Raw genomic sequence first — 14,067 nt, 5'->3', positions numbered from 1 at the left:
TCCAGGTGTCAAAAACAGGCTGTATACTGCAACACGTTTTATCTTGAGTATAATCTCTTTAATGTGTCTGTGTGTGTGTGTTAGTTGTTGAGCCAGCTGAAAGGAAACCTGGAGGAAGAGAACCGTCACCTGTTGGACCAGATTCAGACTCTGATGCTACAGAATCGCACCCTGCTGGAGCAGACCATGGAGAGCAAAGACCTGTTCCACGTAGAGCAAAGACAATACATGTAAACACCTGATTATTATATGTTTTGACTGAAATGGACAGCAAACATGCTCCATCAAAATAACAGATGGGTTGCATTTATATTTGGTTTGTATACATTGTCCACTCTTTTCTGTCTTACTGGATCTTCTCTCCTGTCTCTCCCCTTTCAGAGACAAACTAAATGAGCTGAGGAGACAGAAGGAGAAGCTGGAGGAGAAGATCATGGACCAGTACAAGTTCTACGATCCTTCACCTCCACGCAGGTAAAAAGCAACTTCATTAAGCTGCATTAGTTTAAAAAATATTTGAATTGAAAACCGCCCAAAAACAATAATTGTTTGTGAATCAGAGTGACCCAGTCAAATCAGTTTTCTTGTTGGCTCTTATCTGTGAGGCAGGGGAACGGCAGAAAACACTGCAGCCTCAGGAAGGGATGCATCAAATATTTATGGTCTGCAGAGCTTTAAACAGCTGTATACTGCAACACTTTTTATCTTGAGTATGATCTATGGGAAGATTGAGAGGCTGAAATAAAACCTTAATGTGTGGTAGACACATGAAACAAACCAGAGGTGAAAAATGTCCAACATTCATCTTCTTTCTGACTCGCTTTCTTCTCTCCTCTTATTCCTGATGGTCTCTCTGCCTCGTCTCTCCTCTGTAGGCGTGGCAACTGGATCACTCTGAAGATGAGGAAGCTGATCAAGCCGAAGAGCCGGGAGAGGATGCGTTCTCTCACGCTGACTCCGTCTCGTTCAGAGTGTGGCGACGGCTTCCTGTCTTTTCCCCAGGACAGTCAGGACAGCTCGTCCATAGGCTCCGGCTCCAACTCGCTGGACGACACACTTACACAAAAGAGGAGCAGCAGTGAGTACAAAGGAAACACATATACACACAGATGGAGACCAGAGATTCAAAGTCAGCATAGTTACAGTTTCCACCATGACTGAAGGAATTTGTCTCAGCTGAATATTCTTTCACAGACATTATATCCCACAAAGTGGAAAAAAAACACTGCTGTTTGCGTGTGTGTGTGTGTGTGTGTTTGTAGGTTTGTATGCCTGAGGGTTTGAATGGGTCTTTCCTTTCCTAACTGCTCCTTTGCTTCTTTATCTCTCTCTCTGCAAAGGGAGGAGAGGGCAGCAGTCCCATGCCCAAGGGCAGGGTTCCACCAATGGTATGCTGCGGATGGGGAGGGTGGGCGGGGTTTGTGACCCGACTGTCACGTCTCTCAGGGCATGTTTTCGTGAGTCCATTGTCCATGTCACTCAGTTGTCCTAGAAGTTACGGTTGAGCTGTGCAGCACCACAAGGTTGACTCTCGACCACAGACCTGGTTCTAAACGTAGATGCATTTCCTGTGTTTGAGGATTCGCTTGATATCTATAACTTTATATAAGGGACTACTGAACCAGGTCCAGTTTGCTCTTAACAACATACCTGCAACAGGTGGAAGGCTCATTATGTCAGACTCAGATGTCAACCTGCTGATCTGTGCAGTTCACCTGTAAATAAGGAAGAAACGCCCTCTAATGTAGCATCATAGCTATTAAAAGGTGCAATGCGTAGCGGCTCACTTTCTGTCAAAGCAGCGTCTTAAAATCCAGGTTGGTCACTTGAACTTATTTTTACTGTACATGGGCAAGTAGGTTTTACTTCTTAAAGGAAGCATGCAGGTCTGTTTGTCTCAAGATAAAACTGCATGTTTTAGTATCTGCAAAATGTAGGTACACGAAGTATTGGGTGGAATCTAGAAGCTAGTGTAATGAGCCAGAACATTTTTCACACCAGTGGGAAATCACAGAAATGAACACATTAAAGTACAAGATTTTTTTTTTTTTAATTTAAAGTAACCTTTAAGCGCAGTAAGAGAAAGGAAGAGTTGCCATATATAACCAGGTAGCAAAAAGAACAGCCTTACCACAGACATTATACAGTTAAGTATGCAGTGATAGAGTTAGTAACTTCTTATTCTTGCTGGTTGTTGGAAATGTCTATACTGGAATCATCGCAGTCCTCCCTGATGCTGTTAACCTGCCCTTTGACCTTTTCACTCTCCTGATTGCACCCTTTAATACTCTTTGTCCTCGATGTCCCATCTAGGTGTGGTGATGTGTTGACACTTGTGTTGTTGTTGTGTAATGCTTTAAAATCAGTTGGTAATGTAAAGTACAACACTCATGACCATTAACATGACAGTGTTTGTGTGTGGTGTCATGTGCTGATAGGATGTGAGCGAGTGTGTGCGTGAGTGTGTTTGCATTATGTGTTTATGTTGTTGTTTTTGTTTGCATAATGTGTTTTTGTGTAAAGTCTGCCCTTAAAAGTATTATTCAGGTTTTAAAGAAGACTGTGGAAGGCATTACAGTCCATCCAAAAAGCACTTAAACAAGTATTTTATTTAAAAATTAGAAACCTACATTGTTAGAATTTATTAACAAAGCCAGTAAAAAGCTGTGGGGCTGAACACAATCTCCCTGAGAGGTTTAAAAAGCAAGAAAATGTGCATATTCCTCCCAGCACAAACTTAACAATAGAAAAAACATCTGTATGCATTTGTAGAGAAATTGTTTTCAGCTGCACTATCTTCCCACTAGCATTGCTAACATATTTCTAACACTATTTCCATTAAATAACAAGAATGAAGCGTATTAAAGTGTTTTGTGTAGACTGAAATGCAGTCCTTTCAAAATCAAATCAACTTTGTAATAATACGATTCATTCCTCTAAATCATATATTGTGGTGTCTATTACACTGTTGTCTGTCGTCCAGTTGAGTGTCCAGAGGCTCAGCTCTCTCTCTGCATCTCTCCCCTGGCTCTTTTTGTGAAAACGTTAACCACATCCCTCTGTTCTGCCCTCTTTTTTTCTTTTGTTTTCTTTTCCTCCACCTCCCTCGGGATTGTTCTGTCGCTCTCTCTCCCCTGTCTGTCTGTCCCTCTCTGTCTGTCTCTGGCTGCGCTCTGACAGCTATAAAAAGGTTGCCTTTCATGAGGAACAGATCCAAGGACAAAGACAAGGCCAAAGCCATCTACCGGCGCTCCATGTGTAAGACCTCCGTTAGCCGCCATGCTAGCCTTCCTCCGCCTCCTCACCCTGTCATCGTCACACTAGGAGAAACAAAGAAGGAACAGTCACTGATCTCAGGGCGGCTGGGGGTGTGGCAGTGACAGTGTGGCATTTACAGGTTTCAGTCATAGACCTTAAACCTTTTCAGGCCTACAGTCATTAATTTGGGATTCCTTTCCATTTAATATTTAAGACAGAGTCTGTCAGAATGGTGACATTATCTGCAGCCTTTTAGAGATGTCTGCCAAAGATTTACCAAAGATTCAAGTTTAAAATGTGTTGAATAGTCACCATACCCCCCTGCTGCTTTTGGTGACATCAGTGACTTGTCCTTATAATTTTTTTCCTAGTAACCCTGATCCTTCAGTCTGCTGCCTTCACTCCCTCCTGTTAGAGTTTCTGCTCTTAACGTTTATCAACATTCACCAGTGTAGTGTCACTTTAGTCTCGCTACTGACAAATGAAAGACACAAACTTCACTAACTTTGTCTGAAAGCAAAGATGTACCAACGGAAATGAGTGACAGAAAAATGTAATACTAACAAAAAAAAACTGATATGATAGTAGAAACTTTCTCTTTCTATGTATCTGTCTCCTGTAGTGTCCTGCAGTTTGATTTTCATCTATCTTAGGTCTGAGTGTTATCAAACAAAGCTTATATTTCAGTTTAGTGATTGTGGGAATCACTATGCAACGGGCAAATTGTCGGGCAGCTTTGTCATGTGCTCTGTGGTTTCATTTTGTTTGTGTGTACTGAATGAAAGGCTCTGTGTGTGTGTGTGTGTGTGTGTGTGTTAAGGCAAGAGAGTGAGAGAGACTTGGGGTTTGCCTTTCATGCGCCTGTGCTGTGTTTGCTCCCATCTTTGATTACAGCATGATTAAAAAGAAAAAAAAAACTTGCCTGATCACCACCGCTCACACTCACCATGGAGGACTTGAAATGGAGCCTTCACTCTCTCTCTCTCTCTCTCTCTCTCTCTCTCTCAGTATCTCTTTCTGTCTCTCACTCTCTCCATCTTTTCCTCTGTCAGCGTGCTGCATTTCAGATCTTATTCTGCTGACATGGACTTGCCTCGCTCTGATTCTGGCTCAGATCTTTTGTGTACAGTGCTGTTGCTGCTCGGAACAGCTCTGCATGCCTTCATGCTTCTCTACCACCGTGTGCTGCTCAGTAAACAAAGTGCATAAAGACAGTGGCCTCTAAGTGGTGACAGATCACCTGTCCAAAAAACTTAACTGGCGGTCCTGGTGCAGGACTGAAGAGCGACAAACTGTGCAGCTGCCATCTTTATGCACTTAAGATAGTTTGAATCTTTTATATTACTTTTTTAATAATACTGTCTGCCTGCATGTGCCTTGAGTTCCAAAATTTTATTTTGTTGAATTCTACAAGTTGAATTTATTATCCAATATTTAGATACACTTTTTAGTTTTGACCAAGACCTCACCAAAAAGGCCAATTCTCTGCCGTATTTCCATTCTTACTAAGGGAATCTTTTTTTATGCTACAACACTGAGACACTGTGAACAAGAAAAAACTAGGAAACCCCTGATTACAGACGTAGCCCTCGTCCTCCAGGCTTAAGCAACTTCTATCAACATGTAGGACTCTGCAGGACTTAAGTTGTGGCTTTCATCTAAGCCATTTTGCATCCCTAAGTCACTGTATCTTACTAAAGGGATGCAAAATGTCTCTGATGTATTTGATGCATTTCATAATGTTCCTGTCCACATGTCCCTTTCCGTCCCTCTGTCCGTCCATTCAGCCATGAATGACCTGCTGCAGACCATGGCAGTGGCAGGCGTTTCCGGGACTCAATGGGCGGGCAGCATAGAGAACCTAGATGGCACTGAGGCCGGAGACGCCACCATGACAGGCAGCAGCAAGCGCAGCGGGCAGCGCATGAAGGAGCTCGCCTTTTCCACCAACGCCATCGACTGTGCTACCCTCACCCTGCCCACTTCAGGGCACAGCAGGGCCAAGCACCGGCTTCAGGTCAAAGGTGAGGGTGCTGGTTTTATTTTGTTTGATACATAACTGACCACATTTTACACGTAAGAATGCAGTAGAGAGTAGACTGGACTTCATATGAAGGTGGTGAAATTGTGTCAGATCAGAATGGGGGGGTAAAAAGCATCTAAACATCAACCTCTTCTGTCTCTCAACAGATAATGCCTCCTGCGAGGATGTTGCTGGCTCCTCAGATGACCCCAAGAGTCAGGGTAAGACTTGACATGACATCAAACTGTAGACGTGTCAGATGAAAAGGAAAAGGATGGGTCGCCTGTCAGCGCCAGCCGGGAATCTGAATGCCTTTTAAATGAGGAATTAGAAAAGAATGAAAAGCCCCAAAAGAGCCGGTCATGTCCTCAGCAGTCCCACTGCTAATCTTTGGGCTGCCTTCCTGCTCTTCGATTAAGCCTGATCTACAGTTGGAAAAGCAATTTTAATGCAGAGCAAAGGAGGGAGAGAGAGAGAGATCAGCCTCCATTGAAAGTAGGATTGACTCTATTCCAGGCTTTAGGGTGTTATCCAGGACAGTTAATCTGTGGCCAAGCAACTATTCATCAGTTCTGTGCCGCTCTAATGTACATGACCCAGTTGTTAAACAGCCACAAAACTACACACATTCACACACACAACTGACACACATTCCTAGCAGTTAAGCTAGGCCTACACCCTAATGCCAGCAGATTTGTCTCTTTTAAAATGTTTCAATTCATTTAAATGCATTTTGTACCTACCTACCCAAAACATGTAACCCATAGTCCCAAAAGGTCATTAAACTGGTTCCTGAGGACACTGATGTAGCATTAGTGCCCAACCTTGACTCTACTTAGCTGATGAGTTCCCAGAATGCACTCATAAAATCCAATACATTGCTGTTGGACCCATTTTCCGATACATCTCTGTAATGGCTGGAGGAAACTGCTTTCCACTCTCTTACACCGGACATCACTTATAATGTACCAGCCATTAGGTCATCTTCTACAGATGTTATTATATGTTAAGTCATTAATGGCAGTTTCAGATACCTATTGATTTTTCAAGCAACATTTGGCTGCTGCGATATTTTTTCGAGTTCGTTTTGTGTTTCTGTCTTTCGAACAGTTTGAGAATATTAAACTTTGCTTGTTTTAGCATAGTAGTGTGACGTGTCCTTCAAACATGTTATGTGTCACAGCCAAGGTGTGTTTTATTGTTCATGTATGTGTACGTGTGTATCTTATCAGGCCTGCAGGTGTATAGCAGTGCTTTGGCTCTGCATCCTTCCCCCGTTGAGCTGAGCATTAGGTGCAGAGTGCCCTGTAGCATCTGTAGTAAGTGACAACTACTTGGCACTGAATCCCACTCTGGGCCACACACAGTGGGCTGGTTTCCTAGACATAATAAGAACGTTGATACTGATCAGTAATGTAAAGGTTAATTTTAAATTCTAATTTGGTGTCACCCATGTCCTGAAAACCAGTTTGAGATGATTTCACGGTACCTGGTTTCCAGCTGAAACTGTCCCTACGAACACAGGAAAGAGCAAGGTCACATTGTCACCACTCCTTTTCTTTCCTTTCTATTTCTTCCCTCTCACTTTCTCCTTCTACTCAGTTTCACACAAGCCACAAGACACCCAGTTTCTTTTGTTATTCCTAATTTACTTGCACTCTGTCATCCTCTGTTATTCAGCATTGTCTCTGTCAGCTCCCCTTTTTCCTTAAGGTGGATTGGTCCTTGGATCTAGGTGTCCCCACCCTCTCTGTCAGTAGCTTTTGCTTACTAACTGGACATACTGGGGATGCAGCCTGGCACTGAGCCACCCTTCCTGTCCCTCTGCCTGGCATGTGCCATCTGCTGCCCCAGCGGGAGACGTTCTGTCAAACTGTTAGCGTGCGCCCACGTGTCACTCTTTGTGTCAGTGCATGTTGGTGAGGATACATGTACGCGTATATATATATAACCTGTGTGTGTATGTCTGTGTGCGTGTGTCTTCCCTCTCGTCCCTTACCCAGCCACCAGACCCTCCAGTCTCCATAGCAACAGGACCACCAGTAGTAATAGTAACAATAACTCCCACCTCACTTCTCCTCTGGAGGGCAAAGGTACGCACCTCCTTCCCTTAACCCCCTTCCTCCCCCTCTCCGCTAACTGCTTTTGCCACCCTTATCTTTTTCTTTCATGCCTTTACTCAAAACCTACTTTAATGTGGCCTGTAGGTTAGTTTTTTTTCCTCTCCTCTATGGGAAGGGGATTAAGTTTATTATTCAAAATCAGTTAGAACTGCAATGATTAGCTGATTAATTGATTAGTCAATTAATTGATGATTAGAAAATTAATATAAAAAAAATAAAAATCTGTAAATTGTTTAAGACATTTTTCAGGTAAAATGATGTTCTGTGTTCTCAAATGATGATGATTTATTTTAATGTCCTTAATGTCCTTTGCCCTTTCAGAGTCTGATTGCCAGATACATTAGTCACTTATGTTTTTCTGATATTGAAGATTTATCTAACAAATCCAAATGGATGATAAGAGCACTTTTACTGCACTATCGTAAAAAAAAAGAAAAAAGATAAATCATTAAATTTTCAACATGGGTAAAAGCAAAGAACACTGAAGTAATATTAGAGTATTTTGCTATACATTTCACTTTTACATTACCAGATTTACTGCTGTAAATGTTGTGAAAATGTGAGGATGTTCGATCAGTTTCCCCATGATCTAATCTTTGCCTCCCGCTCCCACAGGCACATTGAACGGCAGCCTCAGCAGGCCTCACAGTGAGAGCAGCGGGGAGTTCAGCCTCAGCTTAGACCAGGAGGTGTGGTCCAGCAGCGGCAGCAGCCCGGTCCAGCAGCCCACCTCCTCGCGCTCCTCCCACCAGAGCCCCCTGCAGCTGCGTAGGTCGCTCGACCCGTCTACCGCCGCAGGTAGCCCCGGCCAGACCCAGATCAGGAAGACGGGATCTCCAGGCAGCGAGGTACTTTCCCTGCAGCAGTTCCTGGATGAGGGTATTGATCCTGCAGAGGTGAGGCCTCTAACTCAGTTATAACTGATGGCTTATGTTGCTTTCAAGTTCCTGTTTGTTCCTGTTTTCTAAGGAAACAAAACTTTTATTTCTCAGCTATAACTATGCTGAAAAGAATAGAATGGTGTTTTTGATGGTACTTCACTTGATACTGACGGTGTGTTCTGTCTTCTGTAGTCTGGCAGTCAGGAGAACCTCACTGTAGACTCTCCTCGCCTCTCCACTTCTTCTGAGCATGTGCAGAAAGAACGCACTTCCACGAAGGGCCGAGGCATTTTACGCTCATCCAGCGGGAAAGCAGCACCGGGCAGCTCCGATCGCCCGCCGAGATCCTCGGGACAACCGGGGCGCCCGACCCTGCGGAAGGCTGAGAGCACCCGTGTGAAGGGCTCCGTCCCAGTCCGCTCCAGTCTGTCCTCACAGGGCAAAGCCACATCCGTCTCTGAGCGCCTGGACTCGGCTTCCTCCACGTTGCCCCGAGCCAGCAGCGTCATCTCCACCGCCGAAGGCACCACGCGGCGCACCAGCATCCACGACCTGCTCTCGAAGGACCACCGGCAGCCTGTGTCGGTCGACGCTTCTCCTCCTGTCTCTTCCACCAAGGCTGGGGTACGCTCCCAGCCTACACCCAGTGAGTACCACCCCAACAGCTCCAACCTAAAGGGACCCCTTATCACCACCACCCCCCTGCCCAAGTCACTCAGCTTACCTTGCCATAGCTTGGAGGACCCCGACCTCTCCACCCTCGAATCTTTCCTTGGCCCTTCCTTCACTGTCGAGTCGGTGTTCATGGACTCCATTTTTAGTGATACAGCAAGCAAAAACCTCCCTTTCCTGTCTCTCAACCCCACCCTAGTCAGCAATATCAGTGGGCCGCCTGTTACAAATAAAACACCCCCTGCTCCACCTATCGCAAACCACATGTCCACCCAAAACCAGACGCCTCACAGCCAATCAAACGGCCCGATGAGATCTGGCCCAGCCAGTCTGAAAGAGTATAACGAGGGCGTTGACCCCAATCATGTGAATAATTCGGACCAGTCACTGAGCCCAGAGGACAACCAGTCTCTGTGGTATGAGTACGGGTGTGTGTGAATGACAGGGAGGTTCTGGCTTGCTGATCTTCATACCAGATGTGACTTAAAGAGCGGAGAATGAAAGGATGGATAAGTGACAAATCCTCCTCCTCTGCATGTATTTATCAGAGCACTGTCTTTCTCTGTGTGGTGTATTGGTTTCATGCTTCCCTGTTTCCCGTGGTGCTGATTGGTGATTTGCTGTTTTGTTTTGTCTTTTTTTTTTCTGTCACCACCTGTCCTGACCTTTTTTCTGTCCTGTTCTGTTCTCTAAGGTTAGACTTTGATCAATGTCCCTCCGTCCATCAACCTTCACCATATTTTTGTTTCCTCATCCAATCTGTTTTCACTGGCTAACACTATACTATTATCTGCTGTAGTGGGTTTATACATCACAGTGAAGACTTCAATCATAAATTAGCTGAGAGCAGAAATGATTCAGCCATTAAAAAAAAATAAATAAAAAAGCAGCGGAAAATCTTAATGTCTCTGATAAGGAGCAAAGCATTGTGGGACAGATTTCATAGTAGCAATTTCTTCAAACGAAAGTCTTTCAGTATCAGATAATAGATTCACCTGTTGTTCATCTTGATGTTTTAGTGTATGGGGGAGTGTCCTCTTCACTGCTTTTAACTCAGTTGCATTATCCACTAAACTGCATGGCTTGGTTTTGTCTCAGCCCCGACCTGAAACGCTCATTTTGATTGCTGTGATCAAAATGTTTATGTTTATCCTCTTTTTGTTTCTATTGATGTGTTTTTTTTTGACACCTTTTTCTGTATTTTCTTTTATATTAACTGGATCCGTTGCTCTACGGATGATGAGTTTTGACCTGTTGGACTTCTTGGCCTGGTGACAGAATGATGAAGCTTCATTCCTGGAATAATCTGAGGGCAGGATTTAGTTGGTTAAGTGAAAGTTGACAGTGAAGGTAGTGGAATATGAGTGATTATTAGTTTTAGGCAGGTCTTGATTAGGAGTTACTGAAATAGGGAGTGATTGTAGTAAGTTGAGAATAGTTTGCAGCGGCCAGATTGTTTTGTGAATGAAGCTAACATCATTTCTTTTGGTGTCTGGGCACTTATTTACCCATCGTGATGCACCACATCTTGAGAATGAATATTTCATTATGTATTTTAGACTGACAAGATCTTGTACAGATTGTTGTAATCATTAAGTTATAATCAAAGACGAGCACTGCTTTATGTGCCAGTACTAGTAGAACAGTCTGCATCTAGATCCTTATTTATTTTCTGCTTTTGTACTCTGTAGTTGCTGTTTTGAAGTTGCTTTATTGTATTTATCTTGATCTACAGTATATGCAGGTATAAAGTAAATGAAAATGTTCTTGTCACTGTCTACAGATGTAACATAAACATTGCCTTTGTCCTACAGATGAGGAGGGCAGAAAGTCTAAAAGCAGGAGCGGGGAGCCGCAGCAAAGCTGCTAAACCCTGCCCCCCCCACACCCTCGTCTGTCTACTACCATGCTGTGAGCGCGTGGTGAGTGAGTGCTGCTCGAGTGGGAGGAATAGGGGGTGGGATGATGGGCGGGGGGGCAGTTCAGTCTTGTCTCCATGGGAACCTATAACATGGTGTAACAGATGTCGTCCATCCTGCCGTGCACTTGCTTCCCCTGCTTCTCTAAGCTGTTACCCCAAAGCTCCCCTCCTCACTGTCCTGTCCATTGCCCCACTGTCCCTGCGGTGCCAAACGCCTGTTCACCGAGCCTGATGGGACCCTGGTCTGCATGGCATATGGGCCGTTTTACCATGTTTCTCTGACTGGATGAACATTTGTTTCCCAAGATCCCCACAGGAAGAGGAGTTCTGCAACCCCAGCAGCTCACGGTGTCCCTCCTCCGTGATGCTTATTTTGTTTTTGGTAAAGGTGACTGCTGAGCTTCCTCCTGGTAAAAAACAAAGAAAACAAAACACAAGGCTCTTTACGGTTTTCAGGCTGCTTATTGTGGCTGCATGGCTTTGGTGTAGCGCTGAAATCCTTCCCCCTTCTCCTTCCCTTGACAATGCATGCATACCCAGGCTGGCTGCTGTCCCCTCTTGTACATCACTGTCTTTACTGTTACAATTTCTGACTTTTAACCTTCTTCTTTCTCTGTTTTTTTTTTTTTAACTTTGTCTTCCTTTGTGTTCTATTTTCTTCCACCTTGGCTTCTTTATTTTTCTAACCTGTCTCCTTTTCTTTCTTCTCTTACTCTTTCCACTTCCTCTTTGCTTGCCTGGGACACAGAGAGAAAGGTGGCCTTGGAGCTGTGTGTCTGAAGCCTAGTAGAGTTAATCTGCTGAGACCGTCTGCAGTGAGAAAAGATTGTATATCCCAGTTTCCTTTTTCTTCCGTTTTGTGTTTTTTTTTTTTTTTTTTCAGTAGAGAAAAGTGGCTTCCTTCTCTGTTTTGTTTTTCTTCCTTGAATCAAGGAAACAACAGAAAAATACGAGAAAATGTTGTGGTGACAGTTTTTTTTTCTATAAAGACTGCTGTGGCAGATAGCACTGCCATGTGTTCTTTAGTGTGACGGACTCCAAGATGTGCACTAGTCTCTACGGACTAAGATTGAAGTGCCAATGTACACACAACAGCCAAAAGGGTGATCTTCAACCAGACTAAGGACTTCATTTTGGATCTTCTGTGCAACTTCAGAGTCAGCCGGACTTTCTTCTGCCCGATGCCGTGATCATTAAAAAAAAAACAAACAAAAAAAAACCTGAGTGTTTTTGTAAACGGGCAGCATGCACAAGCAAAGACAACATTTAGTTAGTCTCTTAAAAACCGTTTTCAAAGCATGTCAGCACAAACATTTCCCAATCAGCCAACTATCAGACTGAAGAATCACAATCTGCATGGAGCAATCAATCAGCCAATCACCCCACTTACTCTCTCCGATCAAAGAGGAGGACAGTGTTCAGTGGGGATTTTACTTGCCAGGATGCCAAAAGGACTTGGACTGGAAGCCATTACAGTTGTGTGACTGGCGTGTTGCCTGCCAATCAAGGCCGTGTGATCTGAGAGAGAGAGCGAGAGAGAGACTCATGAGTGTTTCAGGTCACCTATATGACAGTTGGCAGCCAAGGCTCATGTCACCAAGAGAGACACCCTGCATCAAACCCTACACACTCTTAATCTTAGCTTAAATTATACATCATACAGTCATCGTAAAGTCATTGGCCAAATTGCGCTAAGTCATGTCATCTATCGCTTCCTATCTTGCTCTGAAAAGAAAAATAAGGCGATAAAAGCACACTGACAGTTCATTAACATCATACCATTACAATATTGTGTATCTACTTTCTGAGAAGGCGCTCAGTAAGGTACTGTTTATAAATCTGACTGGAGTATAGGTGACCTGTAACTTGCCGGTACATGAACATGTGCGCATTTCCTTTGCTGTGATGTTGAACATGATGGTGATGATGAGACCCAGTGTTTTCCTCCTTTTCCACTTTTACATAAATCCATTTGATGTAATTAAAACTCATCAGGACTATTGTGTGCTCTTTTTGGTTTCTGTTTTATGCGCCTTTACGCCGGTAAATTTTATGCTACTTCCTGCTCCTGTTCTGCTCCACTACACTACATTTTACCAGGTCTGATATAAATAAATAAATAAATAAATGAAATTATATATATATACACGCACACGCACATATATATATATACATATATAAAATGAGGCATTGTTATGCAGTAAATGAAACCTAATATTACATTATATAACGAGAATCAGCTCCTCCTCAGCCAACATCAACATAGAAATGCTGATTACATAATTATGCGTGAGTAATGATTAACCAATATATCCCTGACAGAGAAATTTAGTGGTAGATAAGTTGTTAATTTCGGACCCATTTAACTTTTATAATGTATAAGGGAATACAGCTGGTAATACCATTTTAAACTGTTAAATAAAAAAAAAAGCAACGTCAGTCCTGCAGAAACACGTGAAATACCTTTTTCTATTCATTGCATTCTTCCAATTTTCTTGGCAAAACTTTGGCCTACATTACCCACAGTGCAACTGGACCGTGGACGGCTCCGTCACAGATTCAGGTGTGATCCTCACGCGGAGAGGAGCAGCAGTCTATGGAGGACTGGTAAGTTAGCTTCTTTCTAATTACACAGCTGCATAATTTTATAATTTCTTCAGCTCCAAGTGACTCATGAGGCAGTTTATCAGACTTAAACACTACTTTTTCACAAGACCCGTGAACAGATTTGGCGTGTAGAATCAGTGATGTTTCACTTGTTTAGTTTGAGGTTTGTTTGTTTTTTTAACTAAGATATTTTTTTTTCGCAAAAAGCTGTAAATTTATTCTATGTTGCAAGGGAAGTTTCTTGTTTAAAACTGTGAAAATATTGATCAGCGCTTCCTGCAGTCTCTTGATCCTCCCACACAGGTGTTCTCACTTACTGTGGTGTTCAGTCCTCGTCTCGTGTGGTCTTCACAGACAGAGCTTGATTGTTAAACCTGTTAGGATTGGACAGTTTATAGTCACGGATGGATTACTGAAAAGGCATACCAGGCACAGGGATCACGGTATTAAGTGACATTCAATATTTGTTCAGCTTTAGGTTGATTTGTTTGGTCTTTGGCACATCGTGGAGGTGACTGTCAGTACTACAGTTAGAACAAAGTTATAATAATCTCATGAACTGAAAACAATGTAAAAAAAATA

The 14,067-nt window shown here is 43.3% G+C and overlaps 1 protein-coding gene across 3 annotated transcripts in view; it reads left to right on the top strand.

Moving 5' to 3' along the window:
- Positions 1-12,182, top strand: part of LOC121189566 (girdin-like) — a 63,344-nt gene extending 51,162 nt beyond the window's left edge. Inside the window, exons 27-36 of one of the 3 annotated variants that reach the window (XM_041049831.1) lie at positions 85-230; positions 382-474; positions 876-1,078; positions 3,181-3,258; positions 5,046-5,282; positions 5,449-5,502; positions 6,514-6,600; positions 7,285-7,374; positions 8,020-8,300; positions 8,478-12,182. In XM_041049831.1, coding sequence (XP_040905765.1) covers positions 85-230; positions 382-474; positions 876-1,078; positions 3,181-3,258; positions 5,046-5,282; positions 5,449-5,502; positions 6,514-6,600; positions 7,285-7,374; positions 8,020-8,300; positions 8,478-9,395 — 2,187 coding nt within the window. In that variant the 3' untranslated portion in view covers positions 9,396-12,182. The remainder of the gene's footprint in view (positions 1-84; positions 231-381; positions 475-875; positions 1,079-3,180; positions 3,259-5,045; positions 5,283-5,448; positions 5,503-6,513; positions 6,601-7,284; positions 7,375-8,019; positions 8,301-8,477) is intronic. The other 2 variants (XM_041049829.1, XM_041049830.1) reach the window with 2 other exon arrangements.
- Positions 12,183-14,067: the final 1,885 nt, after the last annotated feature.

The sequence above is a fragment of the Toxotes jaculatrix genome, chromosome 11 (assembly GCF_017976425.1).
Source record: "Toxotes jaculatrix isolate fToxJac2 chromosome 11, fToxJac2.pri, whole genome shotgun sequence".
Taxonomy (NCBI): domain Eukaryota; kingdom Metazoa; phylum Chordata; class Actinopteri; family Toxotidae; genus Toxotes; species Toxotes jaculatrix.
This window is presented reverse-complemented; position numbering and strand designations above follow the sequence as displayed.